The 27,627-nt window shown below is 36.8% G+C and overlaps 1 protein-coding gene across 3 annotated transcripts; it reads right to left on the bottom strand.

Annotated features, from left to right (window-relative positions):
- Window positions 1-31: 31 nt before the first annotated feature.
- On the bottom strand, window positions 32-18,040 carry LOC115992023 (type II inositol polyphosphate 5-phosphatase 15). Of its 3 annotated transcripts, none has more exons than XR_004092400.1 (11): window positions 17,236-18,040; window positions 16,522-16,762; window positions 15,123-15,915; window positions 8,776-8,900; window positions 6,857-6,941; window positions 4,941-5,246; window positions 4,568-4,835; window positions 4,101-4,224; window positions 3,151-3,511; window positions 645-1,130; window positions 32-469 (listed from the first exon to the last, which is right to left on the bottom strand). XR_004092400.1 is itself a non-coding variant. In XM_031116072.1 (11 exons), the coding sequence occupies exons 1-11, from the start codon at window positions 17,924-17,926 to the stop codon at window positions 774-776; spliced, it is 3,249 nt and encodes a 1,082-aa protein (XP_030971932.1). In that variant the 5' UTR covers window positions 17,927-18,039; the 3' UTR covers window positions 32-773. The 3 variants fall into 3 exon arrangements, 2 of the variants coding, with proteins under 2 accessions (XP_030971932.1, XP_030971923.1); XM_031116072.1 differs by having other exon boundaries at window positions 32-1,130; window positions 4,941-4,978; window positions 5,081-5,246; window positions 17,236-18,039; XM_031116063.1 differs by having other exon boundaries at window positions 32-1,130.
- Window positions 18,041-27,627: the final 9,587 nt, after the last annotated feature.

Here is a 27,627-nt window from a genome sequence, read left to right as displayed (position 1 = left end):
ATAAAGTAAAATAAAATAAATAAATAACTGATTAGTTGAATCCTACATTAATATTTTCAGATTATAAGGTAAAGAGTAACTCAGCTGGTACTGACATACAAATGAAACCATGCCGGATTGGGCTTTGCCCCAGCAAAGTAAATTTCAGTATATGGGGTAAGAATAACATAGATATAATGTTTATTCACTATAAAACAGAAAATCATGAATTTAGAATTTTCTATTCGAACCAATAAAATAATTCAACAAACCATTAAAACTGGCAGCGGTAGCAGTAGCAGTAGCAGTAGCAGCAGCAACTGAAAAACAAGAGAATACAATTCCGTGCCATATATGGAAACTCACTGCAGAATCTGCTCCTTGATCTAATTGATGATGGATACTGTTCATATTTCACACAATAAATAGGTTCACTTATAAACAGGAGGTCAAATAAAAATTCACCCCCTCCTGCTGCTCAATGTATTAGCTGTACACTTGAAAACAGAAAATCAGTCCAAAATATCACAGGTTGGAATGAGACCTTGCACAAAAAACTCATGAAAGTTCAAAAGAATTGGCACCAGATGAACTAAATGAAAATTCTATAGACACAAATCAACTGGAAAAAAGAAAACTTAGAGAATGAAAAGGTAACCAAGCACCTCAAGTATTTACATCAAGATGCTTGTATGACTGGACTATGTAGACACAGGAGGATCCCTTTAGGCTAATTGAATTGGCCATCCAATGCCTTGTTTTCTCCATTGACAATTCATGTTAACAGAGATGCTTTAAGGGCTATGCAGATTCCGTAGGTGGTCAACCACGTCATAGGAACTGCTAAGGCTTTGAATATCAGACCGGTGGAGAACAGTTCCTTGGATTTGCCTAGTGCTGATCAGTTCAGGGTCACTCCATTTTATCTTAGCTGTAACACAATGGCGCACGCGAACACGGTGATTTCTTGTCTCCATCGTATATCTACCCTGCACCTTAACCACCAATATAACTTCCTTGTCTCTGTTGTCTTCACACCACGAGTTTTGTGGGACACCATCAACAAACTCTTCCAGAGTTAAGAATTCATCATGATGAACTGACACCTCTGCAATATGATTAGGTCTGATTATGCCAGCTGCTGGAGTGACCTGGTTCAAATACAAGAATAATAGATAAGCTTTTTTATTTATTTAATAGGTAAGTTACACCTGGTGGGTCTTGAATGCAAGACCTCACCCTCAACCTTGCTCTTACAAAGAGATAGGGTAATATTCGTCCATAAATTTATAGTTATGATTTCATGTATGAAAAAACAAGGAAACACAATATATATATATATATATATATATATATATATGGAACCAATGCTGTAAAAGTCTAGGGGCCTGTTTGGTATTGGCTTTTAAACGACAGTTTTCAATGTCTAAACAACAATAATACTTTTGACACGTATTTCCACAACACTAAAAACTGAACAATAATACTACACTACTACCAAACGGGCCCTAGATTTGTGGAAAATTATTCAATATTCCCGGAATACAACAATGTGGTACTCCCAAATCTCGCATGAATGATGGGTCCCCATCCCACTAATCAAATTGAATAATTATTCTAAAGAAAACAAAAGTAGGCAGCTGTAGGATCTCTGCTGTTGCCTAGTCTAATAAATTGCTGCAGGACAATCAACAGGAAAATAAAATAACAAGAAAATTAAAAGATAACCCTAAGAATCAGCACCTAGGGGTTGCCTGGAATCAGCACCAAGCAATAAAACTTAGGCATAGGCATCAACACCTAAGGCGTTAGGAATCAGCGCCCAACATATTGGAAAATCTCCAATCTGAAATTTCATTAATTAATTGTCTACTATATATCAAATAAACACCACCTGAAGCTTTTTATATAGCTTCTAGGAATAAAAGTTCATAAACCATAAAACTCTAAACTGGTAATAATCTAAAAGGCTAATCCCTATCTAATCTAATCCTAATTTGAATTCACAATAATCTAAAATTATAAACTAATCCAATTACATACAATATCCAATCTCCCACGATATAAAGAAAATCTAAAATAATAAATTTTAAAATAATTCTGGGTTCTCCTGCATCAGCATGCCTCATGTCCTCAAGTATAAACTCTTTCTCCATCAGATTGTTGTTTAGAAGGCACTAGATTTATTTCATGAGCATGTTGTTTCAAATTCCTTTGCGACTCAACTTGTATAATAAAAGATAACATATACCCAAAAGAACATTATACAGGATTAAGGACATTATCCAAGCTTTGTTGCCTAAACAATATTGTTGAACAACTAAGAGAATATTATTCACCTCAAGGTCCTTTCTTCGACACTGACAGGTTATTCAACTCTCAACTACTTGGACTTGAATTCGCAATGATATAAACATCAAATAAGATTACAACAAAGTAATATATTGTATAAGCAAGTCAATATGCAAAAACAATGATGCCCTTGGAGTTATCTGATCCAAAATTTGAAGTACTTTAATCATGAATGAATTCAGATCAATCCAATCAATTATAAACATCAAAGTCAACAACAAAGGTAGATTTCAGGTGATAAGAAACATATTAATCCAGACCTCAACTTATTTTTCTTTAGAACTTTATTGGATTGGTTGCTTGCTTTGCAAAACCAATCATTCACCTCTTTCTTTGATTTTCTTGATTCTTGTAATTTTTGCACTTGATTGTTGACCCCTGTACACTCCCTGTGTACTAGGGTGTCCCTTTTTGATATCGATAAAACTTATTACTTATAAAAAATATATATATAAAAAAAATATTAAAAATAAATAAATAAATAAAAACCTATAGCTGTCAAGAAGTGGAGAAATAATGTACATCAAGTTCACATAAATTAAATATAATACCCAACCTCGCTTGTAAGGCTACCCAATAATGCTAAAACCAAATGCAGGCCTTGCATGTATATGAATGAAACAGAAACAAATGGGGGTTCCTGGTTCCATAGCTTCAAACACAAGACCAATTAATCAAACCACAGCTCTAATACCATGACCCAGAATCTATAACAAGCTCAAACATTAACTCTTAACACTTTCAATTTGACCAAAGCCAACTCTAGGTCCAGATGTCAAAAATAAAAGTACACAAATTAATTCAAGTTGAAGAAGTCACCTCAAGCCATCGTGGATAGCCAAAGGAACCTCTTGGACAATGATCCGATGCTTGTCCATCTTCCTTAATGGAAGACTCACCTTCACAAATTATTTCAAAGAAAGCATCGTTTTTCCCACACTTATTTGTAATACGCAAAATGGATGTGTCCTGGTTTTGAAGGATTATGTTGTTTGTACTGATAATAGTTTCCGGGATTTTGCACAGTTCTTCAAGAACATATTTGATTTTCTCATTTGATCCAAGAATTTCACCAAGCTCTTGTCTCCTTATTGACTCATCAACTCGAGCAATATCAACAGTAAATATGCAGCGGACAGGCTTGTGATCACTGTCTGTCACATCCATACAAGCTTCATACCTATTAAACAGGAAATGTCAAGTTGGAAAGTATTTCAAGGGAAAAGAAAAACAATCTTATGTATGTTGATGGCTTTATATAATTATATTAATGGCAGTACACTTGCATATACATACAGAAAGAGAAAGCAAGTGCAGATATCAAATTGCATCTAGTATAATAGCCAACGCCCGTTACCACTTTATCTAAAACCAAAAGAATGACTAGTTTAGTCGGACTATATTTGATTTTGATCACATCCCCTTCGGATTTTTTTAATACGTCAATAGTTTGGGTGCGGAGAGTGGAACCATGGATGTCTCTATTGGAAACAACATAAGGTGCTAGTTGAGCTACAAGGCTCTTAGCATCCCCTTCGCATATTTTGGACACATACCATCCAAATCACATGAAATTGCATGCAGGTTAAATAAAAAAAGAATCAAGTCAAATTGAAATGTGATAAGCACAGAAATGCCATCTAACATGGCCATAATATATACACTCCACTAAATTATCTGAGGCATCATTTACAAATTTTTTTTGTAGGTGTTAACATTCTCACTATTCCCTATAAATGTGCAGAAAGCAATAATACCAGGAAAATTACCTTGATATTGAAGAGACTACAGGACACTCCAAGCTGCACTCAGATACCAAAGCTGAGCGGCTATCACGGTATAAAATTCTGTCACACCAGGCAGGAATACGCTTCTTTTCACCAGAATCATACCCTGCAGACAATTTACACAAGTTCAGAAGATTTTGGGCAACCCTTATTAGATAATCTAAGAGAGACTCCACGTGCCAATAACTTTCAAAAGGGTTTTATGCTTTTTGCCACCAAAATAGAGAACAAAACAAAACAAAAATAAAGAAAGAAAGAAAGAAAAGCATTTATAAACAGGGAAATTGCTTATCAGAGTCGTAAACAAATCAACAAGTCACCAAACAATGTTTAATCAACTCATTCGGCATTGCAGGTCATAACCAATAAAACTATAGTTTTTTCCCCTCTTTGAGGCCCTAGCCAGTACTGTTAATCTAAGAATTCATATATGTTAAGGTAAGACCAACCTGCTAGACCAGCTTGGTGCCTTTCGAACTTGTATGTGGGAGGAAATGTAATGACTGCTTCACGCATTCCTTGGAAGACATTACCAGCTTCCATTTCTGTCCGAAGCTGATCCCTTTCTCTAAGCCAATCAAAGCATCTTTGAGAGATAAAGTCCCTTGCTTCATCATAAGAGATACCATCAAGCCGATAATTGAAATCACCGAGAAATATGACCAAGTCCGCGTCAGATAATTCAGGCATCCCTTCTGCAGTGTGTGTGCCAATAGCCTGTAGGGGAATCATGCTTTATGAACCAACTGGAACAAAATCATTTCTACAGAAAGTAACTTAACAATCAAAATGGCAGCTTTACCAATCAATATAATTACATACATTGGTACTGCGAAGCATTTGAACAGAAGAAGAACCAGCTGCAACAGAAAGGACCAATGGCAAGCCAGATCTATAAACAAGCGAGACTAAATACATTGAGAAGGCAAGCGAGCAAAAGAAGAACAGGTACAGAACCGTACCAGCTGCAGCATTGAAAAGGTTGGTTGGTCGGGAGAACGTCATTGTTCGATATACATGATCAAAGTCTGCATTGCGACGATTAACTGCTTCTAAATGTGCAGCAAAGTGACAGTTAACAAAGCACATTACCCGATCATACACTCTTAGCCTCAAACCAACAGCTCCCTGATCAAACAACGATTAGCGCATCAATAATATAATAACCACCAATAATATGCAGTTGATTAAGAACAAGAAACTACTTTCATACAAACCAAGGAATTTAAGTCTTTGTGTTTAAGCATGTCTGTAGTTATAACGCAGACGCACACATCTAGAGAATTATACTTTCTGGAAAATGTGATACAGGAGTCACCAACTATTTGACAATTGATATCAGAACCTCATCAGATAAAATCTTATCACAAAATAGCACAGCACCAAGCTAAAGACAATGGAAGCCATCCCAAGTAAAAAAATATTACATGTCTCAATGTAACTGATGCAGGAGGCATTGGGGAGACAGATTTATTATATTTTATTTGATTTTATGTATCAAGGGCTATTTTGTAATTTCATAATATTCTGGAATGGGCTGTGCTAACAGTCCATTAGATCTTCTTCTGGGTCTTATTTTAATTTTAAGTTTAGTTATTTAGTTGGGCTTAGTCGTAAAAGCCTAAGGAGTCCAAGTCCAAGTCTTATTAGGGTTATAAGAAATCATAGTTCTACTAGGAATAGGTATTAGTCTTTCTATTTAAAGAGTTGTCATGCCATCTATTGAGATGGTTAACAATAATATTTTCAGTTTATAGCTATGAAGCTTTGTTTATGGTTTGTTTGATGCAAACTATTCCAAGGTGTGCAAACTATTCCAAGGTGTGATGCCAAGGAACTCCAGGAGTGATTCCTAGATATTTATCTTTTATTTTACCATTCACGGTTACTGTTCAGAACACTATTCACAGCAACCCAAACTTGATTCTTCTCCTTTGTTTCATACCCAAACCCTACTAATCCTTGTCCCCTTTAGAAACCCTATAATCCCTATTATTTTCTAGCCTATTCCTCACTAAAACCTAACCCTAATTCCTCAAAACCCAAGCTATACCAGATCTGCCCCAGGTGTTCTAAATCAGATTTTGTTTGCTCCCCCTTGTCCTACGTCAGTAACCCTCGTATCAAAAAAATATATATATATTTTCCTTTTAGTCTTGGTGTCCTCAGGTTTGAGGGAACTAGTATTTTTTCTTTCTAATTCTTCACCCTCTTTTGGGTAGTGACAAAGGTGGGATGGAAAGAAAATGGACATTTTTCTGAACATAAATAAAAGTGAAGTGAAATAAACTCATTTACTAATATCATACACTAAACATCGGCTGAAAAGATTATAGGCTTATGGCCTAAGAATGTTGCAGAGTAATTCTTTGGTTTGGGTAACATGGCAGATATATGGTGTGGCAGGGTGTGGCATATGGCCCCCTCATATCTAATGTGGGCACTTCGGAAGTAAAGGAATTATAGTACTATTTATGGGGTGGAGGTGTCAATTATTGAGCTGAATTCTTCATTTGTGAGATCATTGTCTAAGTGGTATCAGTGCACGGGAGTCAGTGACATGCAACTCTAGTAGATTTCATAGATTCTCTTCTTTTAGACTGTAATTCTGCTTTCCACGCTACTCTTTAGAAGAGGTTTGCATATATTTTCTGTAATCATAAACTCTCTTCATTTTTTCAATAAAGTATTAACTATGAAGAAAAAAAAATCAGCAAAAAAGATGGAGTCCGGGATACCTTATTACCAATTGCACGCCCAAAGCCACAAGGAACTGCTGCAGCATCAACGTCACCAACATAAGCTCTAATATTGTTTCTAACCCTGAAATACAATACTTAAGCTATCATAGATGAGAAAGTCAACAAGGATAGATGCCTTAAATTTTTTTTTGATAGATAATAAGAGTTTTATTGATGAAAAAGAACAATGTGTTTATGATTGTAAACACACTGCCCTTGAGACAGATACAATCAAATCATAAGGAGGATAGATGCCTTAAATAAGATTAAAGACAAAGAAGTAAACGCCTGAGAAAAGAAAGAGAAAGGCAAACTATATATATCTGATAGTTATAACACGAGGGAGAGGGGATACAAACCCTGGATCTTCTAGTAAATCAGAGCAGGCTATACCACTGGGCTCAACGCTAATGGCCTGAGAAAGGCAAACTATACACACACACACACGCACACATATCATGGAGGAGCTGAACATCACAAAAATTTCATTAGGCCATTGTTTTATATTGCATTTCAGGACACAGATCAACAGTTCCACGAGAAAGGAGGCAAGGCCATCCAAAATTGGCCAAATATTATAAGTGTGAAGAAAAAAATGATAGCCTCACCTAACATGATAAATATGATTAACTCATTTCAAATATTATTTGTAACAATATGAAACCAATGAAATTTAATTAGACTCTCTGAACTCCTCATTACTTTGAAAGAGCTTCTCAACATTTGGCACTCGTAGTTAGAGAGGGTAATCATATATTCAGGCATGATCAGTGGGCTGGGCATATTCCTCTTAAGTTTCTGTGCCCTGATCCTTTTGCATGTCAAGTGATAAGGAAGCTTTATCTCTGATGTTTTGGATCACCAAGTGGATGGGATTTTTAGGAGTTGGAATTTGAGATTTCACAGAGATTTTCATGATTGAAAACTAGAGGCAGTCTTCTCTTTTCTTAAGTACATTTATTCGCAAGTTCCAAGGGGTGAGGGGATGGACAGGATGTGTTGGTGCCATAAAGTAAGGGCCAGTTTGATACTCAGTCTTTTAATCAGGTGATTTGGGTTGCTACTAAGTCCCCATTTCCATGGAAGGGCATTTGGTCAGTTAAGGTTCCTAAAAGGGTTGCGTTCTTTATGCGGACTGGAGCTTTAGGTTGGATCCTTACATTGGATCATCTAATGAGAAGGGGGTTGCCTTTGGTGAATTGGTGTTGTATGTGTTGGAGTAATGGGGAGTCAATGGATCATCTTTTACTTCATTGTAATGGGGTCCAAACTCTGTGGGGAGATGTGTTTCAGATATTTGGGATTCATTGGGTTATGCTGGGAACTGTTGCAGCTTTATTATTTTGTCAGAGGAATTGGTTTGGGAGGCATGACTCTGTAATATGGAATATGGTACCGGGTTGTTTGATGTGGACTGTGTGGAAGGAGTGGAATCGTCACCAGTTTGAGGGCAACATGATTTCATTGGACCAATCAAAATCTGTGTTTCAACACACTCTTTGATTGGGCACAGTGTTGGGGCTTTTCTAATTATTCATCTGTTTTTGAGTTCCTAGCTTCACTTAGACCTGCCTCATAATTTTTTTGTATTTTCTTTTGTTCCTTTGTGTTCATCATCATGATCTCAAAGGTTTTTTTTTTTTTTTTTTTCTGTTTAATAAAATTGCACTACTTAACTATCAAAAAAAAAGAGAGCTTAATTTCTGGATTTTTAAAAAAGCCAACAAAGCTAAATTTAAGGTTTATTTGTTTTAGCTTAAAATGCCAATGTATTTTCACAGCCAGCTTACGGACAGATTTTTAAATTCTTACTTTTTCAAGGTACAACTCTACTGTTACACAACTAATTTTAAACAGAATAAGCCAATGGAAATAAGCTCATCCAAACACACTCTTTTCCCAGGACATATACTCACCAGACAGAAATGAGCAAGCCTGCCAGCTGCCTAGAACCAACACGTTCAAACGTTGATCCTTCATCTAACGTTTTGCCTATCATATCCAGCCACCACTGCCCGACAGAACTCCCGTCAAGTCCTACCTACAGTTAATGGGGAAAATATAAACAAGAGGAGATAAAAATCCTAATGAGAAGTTCATTAAGGATCTGAATATATTACAGGAATGAAAAATAAAGAAGTGTTCAAGAAAAAAATAGTAACCTATTCCAGTCCTTTTGTTCAACAGTAGTAAGGGTGATAACCAATTCTTTCTGTTTCTTCCCGTTTCTTTTAGGAAGGGTAAGTTTCATCCACTTTGTTGAATATATTGTGTTCCCTTTTAACAAATATTACTCAACATTAAAAAAAATAACAAATATCAAAAAACCCACCCAAGCAATAAAACTAATCTAAAGGGTATTACTATTATGTAATACCCTAATTTATCATCATTACTATTATTATTATTATAGAGTTGAGGTACTGGACGTGTGCACAGTAAGATGGGAGTAGACAATTTTGTGGTGCTACAAAATAGGTGAGAAAATTAAAGTTTTAGTGCAGACAATTTTGTGCGGCAGTTTAAAATATTAAAAAATAAATAAAAAAATAAAATAAAATAAAATAAAATAAATAAAAATAAAAAAAAGAGGAAGATGTAATGTGAAGAGTTACTTTGTGGTTATTCATATAAGACTTTTAGTCTTATTATCAGTTAGGAAAAATGATAAAAGATTAAAACCTATTTGGATTAGAAGTTTAAGAGTTATTGGGATCCTTTGGAGTTCCAGCCTATCTAAAAAGATAAACCTTAATTTTAGGTTAATTGGAAATTAAAGTCTTGGAAGACTATTTAAACTAAGTGGGTTTCTCCGTAAACGTGGATGCCAGAGAAAATTTGAGAGGGAGAGAGAGTCAGCGTGACAGGAGGCCAAAATTGTTTAGAGGCATAAGGTTTGGCTGCGAAATCAAGGTGAGAACCTTCATCTCTAAGATGATCAATATTACTATACTATTCTATAAATCTTGAGATATATTTATGTTTTGGCAGCATGGTAAGATTAAGTTATGTCAATCATATTGACTATTCGATTACAGTGGAAAGATGTTTATATATAAGCGTTATTCAGATAAAGATCCGATGGTAATTCTCTTAAGTTTATGGTTGTGTTGTATTTTATATTGGTAACCCATTGAATTTGAAGACCTTGGGTCTAACAAAGGTTGATATATATTATATTAAATTTCTAATAGTTAGCCTACAGATTTTATTCGAATATAGACTTCATGATTATAACCTTTAATTCTAAAGGTGGCCTTGTACCCTTATGTTTTCAATGGGAATATTAAATCCAAGGTCTAGAATATTTTAGCTACTGCCTCTCTAATGGTAATATGAGAATTGACCCAATGCAAGGAAACATTATTGGTTAGAGAAACTTTACATCAGTGTCAAAGTGTTATTAGTCTAAGCAAAGTATAATCCTAGTGAGTTAGTTTATATAATTCAATAAGCTTTATATTTTGTGGAGGATATTAAGTAATTTCCATGGTTGATTATAGGTCCTATTTAAGAGTGTTTTGAGACTATTTGGAGAGATTCAAGTGCTGTAAGTAATTATGTATAATATGCCAAGTTTTGTTCATTAGGCTCCTAGAAGTCAAAGGTTTCCAAAGGTTATGTTTTTAAGCATACGTTTTCTAAAGTTTATTTAAAGCATTTTTACATCATTGAAAGAGAAACTTCAACTTTTAAATAATGTTTTAAAGAGAAACTTCGAATTTTAAATAACGTTTTGAACAACCGAATCTCATTTAATAGATGATTCCTAAACTAAACTATTTTCAGAAAAGAATAAAGCTTCAAGATAAGTTTTCTAAAAAGGTTCATATTCTTTAAAATTGTTTAAAACCAAGTGATTTCAAAGTCATATTCCTATTTTCCAAATGGTATTTAAAATGTTTCTTTTAGAAAATTGAATTTTCAGACTTACTCAAGAATTGTAAAATATTTATATAAACTCCTCAGTTCCTATTCATTCCCTAAAAGAGTCAAGCATCCCTTGATTTAAGTAAATTATTCTACTTTTTATAAACTTTTCTTTTGTGATATGTGACTCATTAAATGTTTTTAAAATTGATCAAATATATGTGTAAGCGCGCTCACAGTGTTGTATGTGAGAATAAGTGTTGGTATCTGCTCACAGATATGTAAGAATATGTGATGCGTATATGTGACACTATGCTCTGATCAATTATCTATATGTGCTTCCAAATGGTTTTGAGATTTGATTTGTGAAGGAGGGCGATAATAATACTTGGTTCTTTCATAGATTAGCAAACTCTCATAGAACTGCTAATCAAATTAAAAGGATTGAGGTGGATGTTGTTCTTTATGAGGATGAGTCTAATGTGCACTCTTAGATAGTTCTCTTTTATCAAGGGTTGTATAAGGAAACTGAGGTGGGGCGTCCTACTATGGATGGGTTAGATTTTGCTTGTATTGAAGAGGATGAGCGGTTATCCTTAGAGAAGGAGTTCACGAAGGAGGAAGTCATCCAGGTATTAAGGGAGATGAAGGGTGATAAAGCCCCTGGTCCTGATGGTTTCACCATGGCTTTCTTTCAAAAATGTTGGTGTGGTGGAAAAGGATGTCATGGATTTTTTTGATAACTTTCATCAGCACTCTGAGTTTGAACAGTCTATGAATGCATCGTTCCTCACTTTAATTCCTAAGAAGTGTAATGCCGTTAACATTAAGGATTTTCGCCCCATCAGTTTGGTGGATAGTGTGTACAAGTTGTTGTCCAAGGTGTTGGCTAATAGGTTGAGGGTGGTTTTGGATAACCTCATCTCTGAGACTCAAAATTCATTTGTTGGCGGAAGGCAGATTCTGGATTCAGTGCTTATTGCAAATGAATGCCTGGATAGCAGGTTGAAGAGCAGAATGCCAGGTGTGGTTTGCAAGCTGGATATTGAAAAAGCTTATGACCGTGTGAATTGGGAGGCATTGTTTTATTTGTTGGGCCGGATGGGTTTTGGTTTAAAATGGAGGGGGTGGATTAAGGCTTGTGTTTTGTCTGTCCGTTTTTCAGTCCTAATAAATAGATCCCCTGAAGGTTTTTTTGGAAGCTCTCGTGGGTTGAGACAAGAGGACCCACTATCCCCGCTTTTGTTTCTTTTGATTATGAAGGTTTCAAGTAGACTCTTGAAGAAGACACAGGAGTGTAATCTTATTCGGGGTTTTCATGTGGGAGCTGTGAACTCTGTTGGTGTGCATATTTCCCATCTACTATTTGCTGATGACACTATCTTATTTTGTGATGCCTCTAGGGATCAGCTGTTGTCCATAAGGTTGGTGTTGTCGTGTTTTCAGGCTTTTACGGGTTTGAAGGTCAATGTAGGGAAAAGTGAGATTGTTCCTGTTGGGGTGGTGAATAATCTAGATGCTCTGGCTAATATTCTTCACTGTAGAGTAGGCAATTTGCCTATGAAATATTTGGGGATGCCGTTGGAAACTTCTTTTAAGATAGCCTCGATTTGGAATTCTATTTTGAAGAAAATGGAGAAGAACCTATCTGGGTGGAAGCGTCTCTATATATCTAAGGGTGGGAGGCTCATGTTACTAAAGAGTACTCTCTCAAGTCTCCCAACATACTTTTTATCTCTTTTTACTATTCCTAAAGCTGTGGCTGCTAGATTGGAAAGTATTTAAAGGAATTTCCTTTGGGGGTCTTCTGAGGGGAGTTTCAAATATCCTTTGGTGGCTTGGGAAAATGTGCGTTTACCCATTGAGATGGGTGGTTTAGGGGTAAGAAGTGTAGTGCCTTTTAATCAAGCTTTATTAGGGAAATGGCTGTGGAGATACGGTCATGAAATTACCCATCTCTAGCGGCGAGTTATCTCCTCTAAATATGGTGAGGGTCAAGGGGGGTGGAGTACTAATGTTTGCAGGAGGACTCATGGGTGTGGCCTTTGGAGAAGCGTTAATGAAGGGTGGGAGAGCTTTTCTAAGCATCTGACTTTTGTAGTGGGGGAAGGCACTCATATCCGCTTTTGGCATGATAGGTGGATTGGTGACAATACTCTAAAAGATCTCTATCCTGAGCTCTACGTGTGTTCAGCGGTCAAGGATGCTTGTATCTCAGAGGTTTTGTGGATTCCAGAAGGGGGTACTGTTAGAGTGTGGAATTTAAAGTTTTATAGAGCTTTTGAAGATTGGGAGTTGGCTGCATCTTATTCTCTACTTCAGCTTATCCAAACTCGTATTCCTCGGGGTGATAGGAGAGATACTCTTTACTGGCAGCTTAAAGGTGATGGTAAGTTTGACACTCGGTCTTACTACCATGCGATTCGGGGTGCTTTGAATTCTTTGTTTCCTTGGAAGGGTGTTTGGAAACCAAAGATTCCTAAGCGGGTGGCGTTCTTTTTGTGGACAGCTACACATGGTCGAATCCTCACTTTGGATAATCTAATGTTTAAGGGTCGCCCTTTGGCTAATAGGTGTTGTATGTGTTGCTATGATGGGGAGTCAGTTGACCACCTTCTTCTTCATTGTCCTGTTACCCATTCCCTATGGACTTTTATGCTACAGGCCTTTGGTATTCATTGGGTTATGCTAGGATCAGTGGCGGGTTTGTTATCTTATTGGCATCAATGGCTTGGGAAGCATAATTCGGACATTTGGAACTTCATTCCAGGGTGCTTAATGTGGATTGTGTGGTTGGAACGAAATCGTCGATCCTTTAAGGACAGAGAAGACGTTGGATGAGTTAAAGGTTTTATGCCATCGTAGTCTTTTGGAGTGGTCTCGTTGTTGGGGTTTTACGGATTGTTCTTCTCTCTCTGAGTTTTTGTCCTCCCTTAGCTTAGTTTCCTGACTACCCTCTGTTTGTTGTGCTGTTTGTTTCTTTTATATCTTGTTGTTCATCATCATGAACTTCTCTTTTTTTCATTTTTCTCTCATTTATAATAGCTTTTTGATTACCTATCAAAAAAAAAGCGGTTCATTATAAGTTTTGGAAAACTATATTTGATATCATTGAGTGAATATGTGAAATCATAATACTCATGCTTTGCTTGATTCTATTATGTTCTATATTGTGTATAATTGCTTACTAGATGTGTGGCTCACCCCAACAATTACAATTTTCATATTAAAGTTTAGTTGGGAAACATATCCTTTAGATCGCTTTGTAAGATGCAAAGTAGAGCGTGGGAGTTTTTAGGCAACTTCAGTAAAGCTTGAAGTCTTATAGGATTTTTAGTTATTTTTATTTCGCTTAAGATTTTACAATATTTGACGATTATTTCTAAATTGTGGATTTTAGATATTGTAAGAAGTTTATTAAGAGCATTGTTTATTTGGAATTTTATTTAATTTTAGAATTAATCATGTTATTGAGATATGCAAGATTAGCAAGTTAGTCATGTATCTAAATTCATGTTCCATGGATTTGGGTCATAACATATTAAATTAGCAAAATTTTAAAGAATGACATAAGCTTGTTGGTTATTGTTAAATTACCGATTGTCCCAAAACCTTAAGCTATTGGGATATGGTAAATTTAATCATTTAAACACACAATTCAAACACTCCCCCTCACGTGTAGGCCGAAACTATCTTTTAATAGGTGAGGCCCAACACATGGAAATTTAAATGGGAGGTAGAGTGAAGGAGACAAGAATCAAATTCAGAACCTCATGCTCTGATACTATGTTAAATTACCAATTGTCCCAAAAGTTTAAGCTACTGGGATATGGTAAATTTAATTATTTAACCACACAATTCAAGCAATTGTCATGAGTTGCTTAGAATAACAATATAATACAAGGCCTTCAACACAGAATATCAACACAATCCAGTCCAAATTCAACTTTATAATGCCCCTCAGCAGAGCGTGAAACTCTGATCTCTCTTACTAGCGCTAATGTCTCCACAGCATTCCGCACATTTCTAGAGGCTTCAGACCAATAATGTTAAAAATTCTCTTAAGATATCTAAATAGCCAAAATTCTTGATAATCATTGTCTTATTTATGGCATATTAAAACTGTATTTCTTTTATCCTGGCCAACTCTTTTATTTTGAACCAACCCTCTTGAGTTGGAACCACCCATTCTCCAACACCATAACATTGATTACCAAATGTACATTTGAAAGAGGATTCATGGATAAGTTTTGACGCTCTGGATTTTATTTTATTTTTTGATACAATATCTTCTAAGAGTCTATACTTTCCAAAGTCAAACTGAACAATTTGTATGTTGTAAACTTTTGACTTACTTGACAAGAGATTTTGACTGAAAAGAAGTAGTACTTACAGTCTCTTTAGCTGCAGACATTGCAAGAACTCCAGCACCCATTTCAACTTCTTGCAACCCAACAACAATGACCCCAACATCTGAGGTCACAGATCCTAGCCAAGATACAAGTGAATCATGAGACGCTCTTCCTTGCCCAACATTCCAAGTACCAGTCAATATTTTCACATTTTCTATCCTTGTATATACAAATTCTTTGCCAGCCAATTCTGAACACAATATGCTGTCCAGAGGTCCTGGAGATGTGATGTTCCATCCACGTATACCACCATGATTAGCCAAGGTGAAAATATAGCCTGCTCCAACAGTCATTCCTATCACCGGACTGTTGTGAGCAACCCACTCTCCAATAAAATTGCCATCAAGGTCCATTACCTGTACAATTCCACTGGCATAACCTACCCATATTCGCGACCCAAATGTACAAAAACATTGAACAGCAAAAGCATGATGCTGAAACTCTTGTATGCGATTGCCATTGCCATCCCACTGCACAAGCAAGCCACTTGTACACCCTGTCCAAATTATTCCATCTACAGTCAATACCATTGCTTCAGTTCTCCGATTGTCATCTCCAAAGGCTCCCTTCGCTGCAACTCGACGCACAGCATCTGCAGCTCCCATAATAGCATTACGTGAGCGCTGAAAGAAACCAAAGGAACTCTGAATTTTTTCTTTCTTTGAGCTAGAGGCATATTCCATTGATAAGTCCTGTACTGAAGGAAAGTCCATTCGATTCTCAATCTGACCATCAGTATTAAAAACTTTCAGTAACTCCCTTGTCCGAGCATCCCTGTAAGATAACAACTGAACAAGTTAAATCCATAGACCTATGAAATACAAACAAATACAATTAGATGAACCAGATGCAACGCATGAATACGTTTATTAAAAAGATACATAAAAGCATCATTTTTAGTCATTTATAAACTCTCCCTTCATTCCAAGCACATTTGGAATCACAACTTAAGCGTGCACCAACCCAAAACATAGGAAGCCCAAACTTAAATGCGGCATAGTGGCAGACTATTATCAAAATTTTCGCCCTCTGGTAATATACGAATTGCCTCCTCACATTCGAAGAAGTATCAGACCAGATAAAGCAGTTTTGAGCTTTATCTGTTGCACAGGATGCATGGGCAGCTCCCAAGATGGATCATGGAGAATTTATGTTCTTATTATTGCTATGAATGGACCAGCAAGGACCAAAGTTAATACATAGAAAAACATGATAGGAAAATGACAGATTTTTCATCGAGCAAGTTAGTCAGATTTTTTTTTTTTTTTTTGCTTTTGCTTTTGCTAATGTTTGAAAAACAGTTTATTAAAAGGAATCTATGAACAAATAAAAACAATATCAAACTTGAAATAAAGAACAGTATTGAAAGTTAAAACATACCATAGTGCAAACGACAGATAACCAGCACTCCAAACTTTTGCTTTAGAATTATCAGATAACAAGTACTTAACATCTGAACTGAAACCATTGGCAGTGAGTTGGCTCCGCAGGTCAATGTACGATCTCTCCACTAAATGAACAGCAATGGGCCTTTCTTCATTCGTCACAGAGAGAGATTTTTCAATAGCTTCCCATGGCCATATTATAATACCACCACCTTCAAAACCCGACCACAGATCCCCTGGACGAAAGTCAAACAGAAGTGAGCAAAGGAGAAAGCACAATGATAAATTCTTGTAACCCCAAGCCTTTAATGTTGATTGGCTGATAAAGGTTAAACCTTACAAAGCAGAAAAGGTAGAGCCATAACTAATACTTCTAAAATGTTTTTTTTTTTTTTTTCCCTGAAAAGAGGGGATTTGTGAATTCCATTTTATATTTAAAAGTTGAAAGAATCAAACATCTGAAGAATGTTTGAACACACCTTTTACTTCACAATGATCTCTAACTTAACTTAAAGAAATTTGCATCCTTTAATCTATTCTCTCAACAATCAAGTCTTTCATCTTTGTTTCTAATTTACTAAAATCTAAACCTACATGTACTCTATTTTAATCCTACTTATTCAAAACCGTTTAAATAAATTCAAAATTCAAAATTCATCCTACAAAACAAATTCAATGATCAAACAGTTAACGGGAAGAGGCACATTACCAGAACACGTAACAATCATGGAAAGCACCGGCCCGCGATTCGTCTGCCAAGACAACGCTTCCTTAACGGGACTCTTCGTATTCGTCATCTTCCAGCACCTGATTTTCCCATCTTTGTGTCCACTCCACACCACTCCAGTCCCTAAATCCGCAACCAAACACAGAGTTGGACTGGCCGAAGAGGAAGAGTCCAAAAACGGCGCCGTATCTTCCTCCTCATCTTCGTTTCCAGCTTCGTACAAATCCTTGAAGTCCCAAACCCTAAAAGTTCCATTTTCGCTTCCGCACAACAAGTGAGAATCCGTAGAAGCTATGGTTCGTAAGAAACGGTTGATTTGAGTTTCGCGAAGCGGATGAGGTCGGAGGTCCAGGGAAGGCGGGCGATCAGGGTGGAGAACGGAGCGGGACGGAGGATTGAAGATGGCGGAGGCACCGCCTTTGGCGATGAACTCAGGGAGAGATGTGGTAGTGGCGGTTTCGGTAGAGAGCTTGCGATCAAGGAATTGGAGCATGTAGTCGAGGCGTTTGGTTGTGGTGGAGGAAGGGACGACGCCGTTTAAGGAGGTGGGTGAGGAGGTGGAGGAGGATGAGGAGGTGGTGGAGGATGGAGAGGAACTGTAGCGGTCGAAGAAGCGAGGTGCGTCGTCGTCGTCGTTTAAGTCGATCAGTGGTGGTAGTGGATCCATTTCCATTTAGAGTGTGTGAGGGAGAGACTGTTGGGTGTTAGGACTTTAGGAGAGATTACGAGTTGAGACTTCACGATAACAAGGAGGGAATGTGCAGAATTGCTGTGTAAGAGGGTTGTATGTATTTAGTTAGGCAACGATTGTAAGAATAATGAAAAGTAGCGTATCGAGTTTTAGAAATTCGAGTTCTACGTTAAAAATCGAGTCTCAAAAATTCGCTTTGTACTTATTTTGTGGTGCTGAGTTGGGCAAAAATCCACATAGATCTCGAGTTTTAAAAACTAGAGTTCCTATAATGACGTTTTTAAGTCCTATAGTGACGTTTTAAAACCCTGTAACGACGTTTTAAAGTCCTATAGCGGCATTTTTCTGTAAAAAAAATTTTTATATGATCACCCCACACTTCAAGGAGTCCTATAGTGGTATTTTTAATCCCTATAGTGGTGTTTTCCTGTAAAAAAAATTTTATAAGTATGATCATCCCGTACCAGGTTCAGGGAGCTCTACAGTGGCATTTTTAAGCTCTATAATGACGTTTTAAATCCCTATAGCGGCGTTTTCCTGTAAAAAAAAATTTTATAAGTATGATCACCCCGTACCAGGTTTAGAGAGCCTTATAGTGGCGTTTTTAAGTCCTATAGTGACGTTTTAAAACCCTATAGCGGCGTTTTCCTGCAATTTATGGAACTCGAGTTTTTAAAACTCGATTTCCACGTGGATTTTTTCCACATCAAACCCATCCACTTACAAATCGAGACTTAAAAATTCGAGTTTTTTCTTGGAACTCGAATATTAGACACTCGAGATGCTACTTTTCAGTATTGTTTTGAAACATAACAATTAACTAAATTTTTTGATATTTATTGTTATTTGGAAAGGGTGTTCTGATAACAAGAATAATGCTCCGTTTGGAAATTCATAAAGAATGAAATAGAATGATTATAAGGAAATTGAAATGAATAGAATAGAATGGTATGTATTTAAGTAAGAGAAAGGAATAGAAAAGAATGGAATAGAATTAAGGACACGTTTGGTAGACTGTAATTGGTACTGTAATGTAACAGTTATTCCTATGGTTTAGCTATTCAATAGTTTGGTTATGTTTTTATTACAGAAAATAGTCATTCTTTATGAATAGCTATTCTTTAAAATGAGGAATAACTATTTCTCTCTAAAAGGGTTGTAATAGCTATTCCTTAGTAGATTTAATAATTTCTAACATTAATATATTTTTAAATAAATAAATTTTCCTTATCTACCTAACAATTATAGAAATAAAAAATCATCAAAAAATAACCCATCTCTCTAAAATTTAAAATATATTATTTTCTAGGAAATATAATTGTATGAATAAGATATTTCCTAAAATAGATCATAAGTTTTATTCTAATGTTACAACTCACAACTAAACTAATGAATAAGTTTAGTTATTCCATTACAACACATTTTATTTCTGATAATAAATATTACCATTTCTATTGTAATCCATATTCAGTGTACCAAACATACCCTAAGTAATCTTGATATTTTAAAATAAAGTAATGAAAATGAATGGAATGTAAGTAATTTTGTTTGGAAACAACATGGAGGGAATGGAATGGAATCATTTTATAATAATATTACTATTAGACCCATATTTTAAAATAAAGGTTGAATATATAGGAGTATTTTGGGAGTTTTAGTAAAAAATCATTAAATCTAATTTCATTCCCTCCCATTTCTCCAAATTTCGGGGGGAATGAAAATTTGAGATTTTAAGGAAATAAAAAGGAATGAGTGTTCCCTCCTACCCATTTCATTCCCTTCCACTTAAACTCCCAAATAAGGGAATGAGTTTTCCATTCCCTCCATTAAAACTCCCAAATAAGGGAAGAGAAAAATACTCTAAAATTATTCTTTTCATTCCTTTTCATTTCCTCTTCCCAAACGAGGCCTAAGGGACTGTGTGGTTTTTATATTTCCATAGATCATAACTCTGTTTCTATCACCCATAACTCAAAAATTGTGGGACCCACGGCTAAAAAGTGTGTTTGGTTTTTGTTTCCATCACTCAATTCTCTGATTTTTAAGTAATGAGTTATGAAAACTAGGCCTGTTTGGTTTTTTTTATCACTCTTCACTCAATTTTCGTCATTCGTCACTCGTCACTCATCATTTATCACTCATCACTGATCACTTAAAATACCCTAACTCCCTACACCCCACCCATTTTGCACCATTACTCAACTTGACATCACTTAAATTTTTCAATTGTTTATGGGCCCCATACCTGTAACTTGGTGCAGCTTTTATTTTTACTTTTTTTTTCCTTCAACTCTCAATACCCAAACTCACCAAATCCAGTGAAAAAAAAAAAAAAAAAAAAAAAAAAAAAAAAAAAAGATGAAGAAGACCAGACCAGATCCAGCGTGAAAGGGAAAAGAAAAGAAGAAGAAGAAGAAGATCACCAAGTGTGAAAAAAAAAATAAAAATAAAAATAATGAAGAAGATCAAACCAGACCCAGCGTAAAAGGGAAAAGAAAAAGAGAAGAAGAAGAAGATCACCTAGAGTAAAAAAAAATAAATAAATAAAACCAAACTCACCAAACCCAGTGAAAAAAAAAAAGGTTAAAAGTTGCGATTGGACTCTGACCGTGGGACCTTCAGTGTGTGTTTAATTACGAAAATGCCATTGAAAACTGAGTTTTGGAAACTGAAAACACCTAAAACGTGTTTTCAATTTCCATAACTCATCACTCAAAAATCAGAGAATTGAGTAATGGAAATAAAAACTGAAAACAAAAGTGAAACACACTTCTCACCATTTTTGAGTTATGGGTGATGAAAACAAAGTTATGAGTTATGGAAACAGTAAATCCAAACAGTCCCTAAAAACACATTTTAGGTGTTTTCAATTTCTAATAGCATTTTGGTAATTAAACACACACTGAGGGACCCACTAGTCAAAGGTCAACCGCAACTTTTGACCTTTTTTTTTTTTTTTCTCACTGGGTTCGGTGAGTTTGGGTTTTCTTCTTCTTTTTTTCTTTTTCCTTTCACACTGGGCTTCTTCTTCTTCTTCTTTTCTTTTCCTTTTCACGCTGGGTCAGGTCTAGTCTTCTTCATCTTCTTTTTTTTTCTTCTTCTTTTCTTTCCTTTTCACATTGGGTTTTTGGGTTTGGTTGCATTTTTTTTTCCTTTTTCTTTTTTTCTTTTTTTTCCCATTCCTTTTCACTGGATTTTTGGGTTCTCTTCTTTTCTTTTCTTTTTTCTTTTTTCTTCTTTTTCTTTCTTTCTTTCTTCACTTCTCACAATCTTTTCTCTAACACACTAACACACAAACCCACAAACATGTTCATCCACACAAACCCACAAACATGTTCATACACAAAAAAAAAAAGCTCCAGTGTCGTCGTTCACCGAAAACCCCAGAAATTCAACAGAAAATCAGAGAACCAATCATAACCATGAGCTTCCTCTCTCTTGCTTTTATTTTCTCATTTATTGATTTTGTTTTAGCTTAAACCTTAATCTTGTTTTTGTGTGCTTTATCTTCAGCCAAGCACCAATAGAGGTAACCACAAGCATTAGAAAAAAAAAAAGCACAAGCAACAGAGACTAAGAAAAGGGTTCAGGAATAACAAAAAAAAAAAAGGAAAGAGGAAAGTCCTACGACATGGGTCAGTGTGTGGGTCCCATTTTTTTAGATTTTTTGGTTGAAACCATAACTGAGTGATATGTGCCAAACAGTTGGGTGTAGGGAATTGGGGTATTTTAAGTAACGAGTGATGAGTGATAAAAATTGAGTGAGGAGTGATGAAAAAAAAAAAAAAAAAAAAAAAAAAAAAAAAAAAAAAAAAACCAAACAGCCCCTAAAAACTCTCTCTCTCTCTCTCTCTCTCTCTCTCTCTCTCTAACTCAACTCATATTTCTTACTCTTACTTTTTAATTTTTATTACTGCCTCATCACGGAGACCTTCTCTTTCAAAATCCCACTTACACTAAAAACTTGTTTGTATCATAACCGGATAATAGAAACAATCATTATAAAGTAGACGTCATAATTTGAAATTAACATATTTTATATCTAATCTTATTACTAATTGAAGAGGAGAAAAATCACCATCGTCATTATAACAAAGAAGAGAAGAATCATCCTCGTCCGTATCATGGACGAGTACAATGAACTTTAAATGAGATCCACATAAATGATACATGTGACAAGTAACACGCCAGACAACCAAAAGCATAACTAACGGACAACGGGCAGAAGATCATTGAAGTCTAGAATGCCTTAGCATTCATGGCCAACCATCCAAAACCATTAAGGTCGGCAATTACTCCAATCCTGAAGGGCAGAGACCTATAAAAAGGCACAAAGAATCAAAGAAAAGGTACACACATAAACTTACTAGCTATATAGCGATTCTCCATACAATTGAGCTTTAATCTTACTAACTAGCCCGTTAGAGACTTTTTAGCACACACCATAACGGTGTACTCCAGTACTTATTCTTTTCTTTTTCTTTTTTTTCCAGGATTCCATAATTGTTGACTTGAAATCGTTCATCTGTATTGACAAGGAGTTCAACTGACAATTTTTTGCATTATCAGTTTGGTGTCGTCTGTGGAGAAAAATGTTAGCAAAGCCATACAATTTCCTTTTTCTTTACAAAAGAATTCATCTTGATACTAGATGGATTCCGCTTAAGCAGCATATCAGATTCAAGCACTAACAACAAGTATTGAAGAATTAATACAGCAAAACCTGGAGCTAAGGCATATTGTCAAAGCCCAAAGCGGTCACAGGAATGAAGAAAGACAGGAAAACAACAATGGCAAAGATACCCTCGATCTGTTGAATCATAGGAGGCGAGGAACACTTGAAGGAGAGAATTCCTACAAAATGGAGGAAGAACTCCACGACATGAGGAAAAAGATATACAAATTGAGAAGCGTAGTGAAGGAGAAATCCGCGGTCAATCTGGATTGCATGATTGAAAGGACAGATTCACCTTTCACCACGGAAGTCTTGAATTGTCGGCTGCCACCAAAATTTTGGCTTCTAGAGCTTAAGTCGTTCGATGAACAAAAAGACCCCCTAGATCACATTGAGGCCTTCAAGACTCATATGCATCTACAGATGACACCAAATGAAGTTATGTGTAAAGCATTCCCAACCATTTTGAAGGGTGCAGCTAGAGCGTGGTTCAGCAAATTCCCACCAGGTACTATTGGAAACTTTGAACAATTAGGTGAGAGCTTTGTTCATCATTTTATAGGGGACAATGCCATAAGAGACAGTCCATCTACTGAACATCCCACAGGAAGAAGGAGAGTCACTAAGACAATATGTAGATCACTTCAACATGAAGGTGTGGCAGGTTAATGAAGCAGAAGATTAGGTTATATTGACCACATTCAAAGCTGGATTGTTGCATGGAGATTTCTTTTTCTTTATAACCTAAACCCCACCTAAGACAGTGACAAAGTTGCTTCACAGAGCACAGAAAATACATGAACACAAAGGATGCATATGTGTCCAAGGGGATGGTCAGTACAAGGAGAAAGAGAGATGACTAGGTGGACCACTGTCTAGAGAAGAAGAAAGATCAGCCCAACACAAAGCAGAACTCTAAAAGAAAAAGAAACCCCCCAAAATAGAAGCCAAGATTCACTAATTTCACTCCCTTAGTGATGCTTGTTGAGCAAGTGCTGAGGCTAATCAAGGATGACCCTGCATTAAGATGGCCTAGACCAATCAAAGCCCCAACTGAAGTACGAGACAAAAGTAAGTATAGTAGATTCCACCAAGATCATAGGCATAATACTAATGAATGCAGGCACTTAAAAGAACAAGTAAAGTCTATGATCTGTCAAGGAAAGCTGCAAAAGTTTGTGCGAAGAGGAGATTATCAAAGATGACCCTATGGAGACGAGAAGAATAAGGAAAGAGAATCAAGTCCTGGTAAAGCCAAAGCCCCCATCGGAGAAATCTGGATGATTTCCAGAGGACTCAATACGGGGGGATCTTCTAAGTCTCTAAGGAAAGCATACATGAGAGAAATAAGATAGCGTTCAATCTCGCCATCCATCATCCAAAGTTCATAGAAAGGACAACTTGGACATTTCATTCTCCGAGAAGGATGCCAAAGGGATGAAATAGCCTCACGATGATCCTTTGGTCATTATGCTAAGAATAGAAGAGCATAATATTCGCCGAATCTTGATTGAGCATGGAAGTTCAATAGATATCCTTTACTTGCTTGCCTTATAGTAGATTAAGATAGTGACAGAACGGCTCTGTCCATTCACATCACCCTTTGTAAGCTTCACAGGTGACAAGAGATACCCTAAGGGGATTGTTACACTAACTATTGTTGCATGAACTTATCCAGCTCAAATATCCAAGAAAATTGACTTCCTAATAACGGATTGCCCTTCCACATACAATGCCCTCTAAATTGTCTAAAAGCAGCCACTTCAACATATTGCTTGAAGGTAAAGTTCCTAACAGCTTATGGAGTGGGAGAGATTCAGGGAGATTAGGTTATTGCTTGAGAATGTCTGTCGATGCCTTATGGCGATTCAACCACTCATCATGGTGACACCAGTGCGCTTTTTTGGAGGATATGCATGTGCATATAAAGCTCAGAGCTCGGGTTTTGTGAAAAAGGGTATACCTCTGGTGTGTGATTGGAATATGAGTCAATTTTAAAGAAATTACCAAAGGTAAGTGAAGTCGCCACTAATCATTGTATTTTTTCTAAGGTGTGATTGGCCACCTGACTCTATTTGATTTTATTACCGATCCTAGGCTAAGAAAAAGAGAGTTTTTCCTAATCTAATGTGGATGGGTAAAAAATCTTGATTCTTGAGTTCGGAAGTCTAGTTACGCATGGGTGTAAGGCACCCCACAACGCTTGTCTGTAGACAGTCCTTTGTTATGGTAAAACCTTAATTTTTGGACATTGGCAAATGAAAATGAGTTATTGGCATTAGATTTCAGGGCTTTAAGTGAGTCGGGCTTTGAGGTTTGGTTTTGGAAGAGGTGTGGTCTCGATTGATGATTCCTTAGTGTGTTTGGAATCATTGCCAAATTTCTACAGCGAAAATTCGGCAGCATTTCGCCTTATTTTCAAGGAGAAAATTCAGCAACGCTTTGCCTCAGGTGCATCATAGCACACAAAAAACTATTTTTGCCAAGCTTTCACTGTGAGAATACAACAATAAGGATGCCCCATTTTCACGACAAAAATATGGTAGAGTTTTGTGTTTGGTGTGCTATGGCGCACCGGCAAGGTTTCGTGCTTGTGTATATGGCACGTGCCAACATGCTTATACTAGGATGAGCTAAAGACTCAAAGCATCAAGTATAATGATACGTGTCGCATTCATGGGGAAACCAATGTCACATGGTGACATGGATCAGGACGGTCACATTGCGATGATTATGCACACAGTATGACATGAATATGCACCTACAGCAAATGCCTTGAGCACATACTCATGCCACAAGGTCAAAGGCTCTCATGACTAGATAGGGTCACTCATATAGCTATAAGAGTCCATCATACAAAGTGAACGATCACCCACACACACACAGGCATATATATATATATATATATATATACATACATACACATGCATCATGCACAATGCTGCCACACAGAGCGGGGAAGTAGAAGAAACATTGCCAACGTTCCAAGGGTATGGCCTAATAAGGTAAAGGAAATGTAAAACAAACATTGTCATATCGAAGGAACGCGGCCCAAGCTAAGAGCAAGAAAGATAAAAAGTACAAGGAGAGGGGGAACCTTAATACATTGCTCTAGAAAAGAGGTTAAGAGAGAGAGAGAGAGAGAGAAAGATGTAACCATTCAAGGAGGCTAGGCCTCATAATTTATTGAACATTGCCCTTTATGGGCTTGCATCCTTGCCCTTTTTTGCTTGCGCCTAGGAGGTTGCACCCTTGCTCCAAGTGTCCATGCTCTACGTGTGTACATGCAATGACAAGGAAACAAGCCGACAGACAAACAAAGAAACAAGTAGAAGGAAAGCATGCTAAAAGACAAGACATCAAAAGGAGCCAAATGGGGGCAAACAAACATGTTATCAAACAAAAGGAGGTGTCCTAGGAGAACAAATGTAGGTTTGGATCGAGTGTCCACAGTTCCATGAGATTGGAATATGGATGACATACAAACTTATGCATGAACATCTAGGCAAGCATGCAAAGATGCAAAGAAGCAAGCAAAGCCAAATGTATGGCACAAAGCAACCTCCTAGAAGGTTGCACCCTTGCTCCAAGTGTCCATGCTCCAAGCGTGTACACACAATGACAAAGGAAACAAGCCAACAGACAAACAAAGAAATAAGAAGAAGGAAAGCATGCTAAAAGACAAGCCATCAAAAGGTGTCAAATGGGGACAAACAAACATGTTATCAAACAAAAGGGGGTGTCCTAGGAGGACAAATATAGGTTTAGATCGAGTGTCCATAGTTCCATGAGATTGGAATATGGACAACATACAGACTTATGCATGAACATCTAAGCAAGCGTGCAAAGATGCAAAGAAGCAAGGAAAGCCAAACGGGTGGCACAAAGCAAGCACAACAACATCGCACAGAGTACAGAAAGGTGTGTATCAAGCACACCAACATCAGGGAGATGTGTCTCACAAGTGGTCACACCCAAACAAGGCACAAGAGGGGCAGATGCAACCACACAAACAAGTGGCTCCAAAGATCGACAAGCACAAGCCCACGAAGGGCACAAAGCTTGGCAGAGTCTAGATCTAGAGAGGCAAACACAGAGATAAAGCATAGAAGCAAGAAATCATAGACATGCATAAAGGAAGTTATCCAAACCCTTTAATATAAGCCTAGGTGTATGGATGTAGGCCTAGACCACAAGATCTAGATCTACACCCTACCTAATGGGCTGAAACACAAGAAAAAAGGGACAACAAGACACAAAAAGGCTGTAAAAGCACATGGCATAGCAACCAACATGTAGATCTAGACATATGAACATGGCCCGGAGCACACAAAGATATAGATCTAAACATAAGCATGGCAATGAGCATATAGACAAGTAGATCTAAGCATGAACATGGCAAAAAGAACCTAGGTACATGGATCTAAGCACAAACACACTATTTAGGCATATCTTAGCCCAAAAAGGCTAAGCCAACAATATCAAAGCAGTAAAACATGACATAAAGCAAAAAGACATGCTAAAAGGCTATAAAACATGCTAGGAAGCAAGATAAAGTGAAGATATACTATGGAAAGCAAATAGACATGCTATGAAGAAAGATAAAGTAAAGGGTATAGATTGTAGCTATAAAGCTGCATCTATACCATTAAAACCTCAAATTCAAGGTCCTAAGACCAAGGAGAGGAAAAAGAGTCCAAGAACACTACCTCTTAATTGTTGGGAAAAGAGAGAAATCAAAGGTTTTTTGATGTGTTTGGGAAAGAAATTAGAGAGGAAAAGTGAGAGAATCTGCCTAGAAAAATGCTCCAAAATAGCCCAATTTTTATTTTTTTTGTTTTTATAATTTGAGGGGGTCGGGGGTATTTGTATTGATTTTGTGACTCTTCAATGGCCGCCGGCCAGTAGGGATGGCAATTTATATCCAACCCGCGGATACTCGGTCCGACCCGATCCTAATGGGCCGGATTTTACCCAGTTCGATAAATTATAGGATCGGGTATGGGTT

This window comes from Quercus lobata, chromosome 1, assembly GCF_001633185.2.
Source record: "Quercus lobata isolate SW786 chromosome 1, ValleyOak3.0 Primary Assembly, whole genome shotgun sequence".
NCBI lineage: Eukaryota > Viridiplantae > Streptophyta > Magnoliopsida > Fagales > Fagaceae > Quercus > Quercus lobata.
The sequence above is the reverse complement of the archived record's forward strand: the minus strand, read 5'-3'. Positions and strand labels throughout refer to the sequence as shown.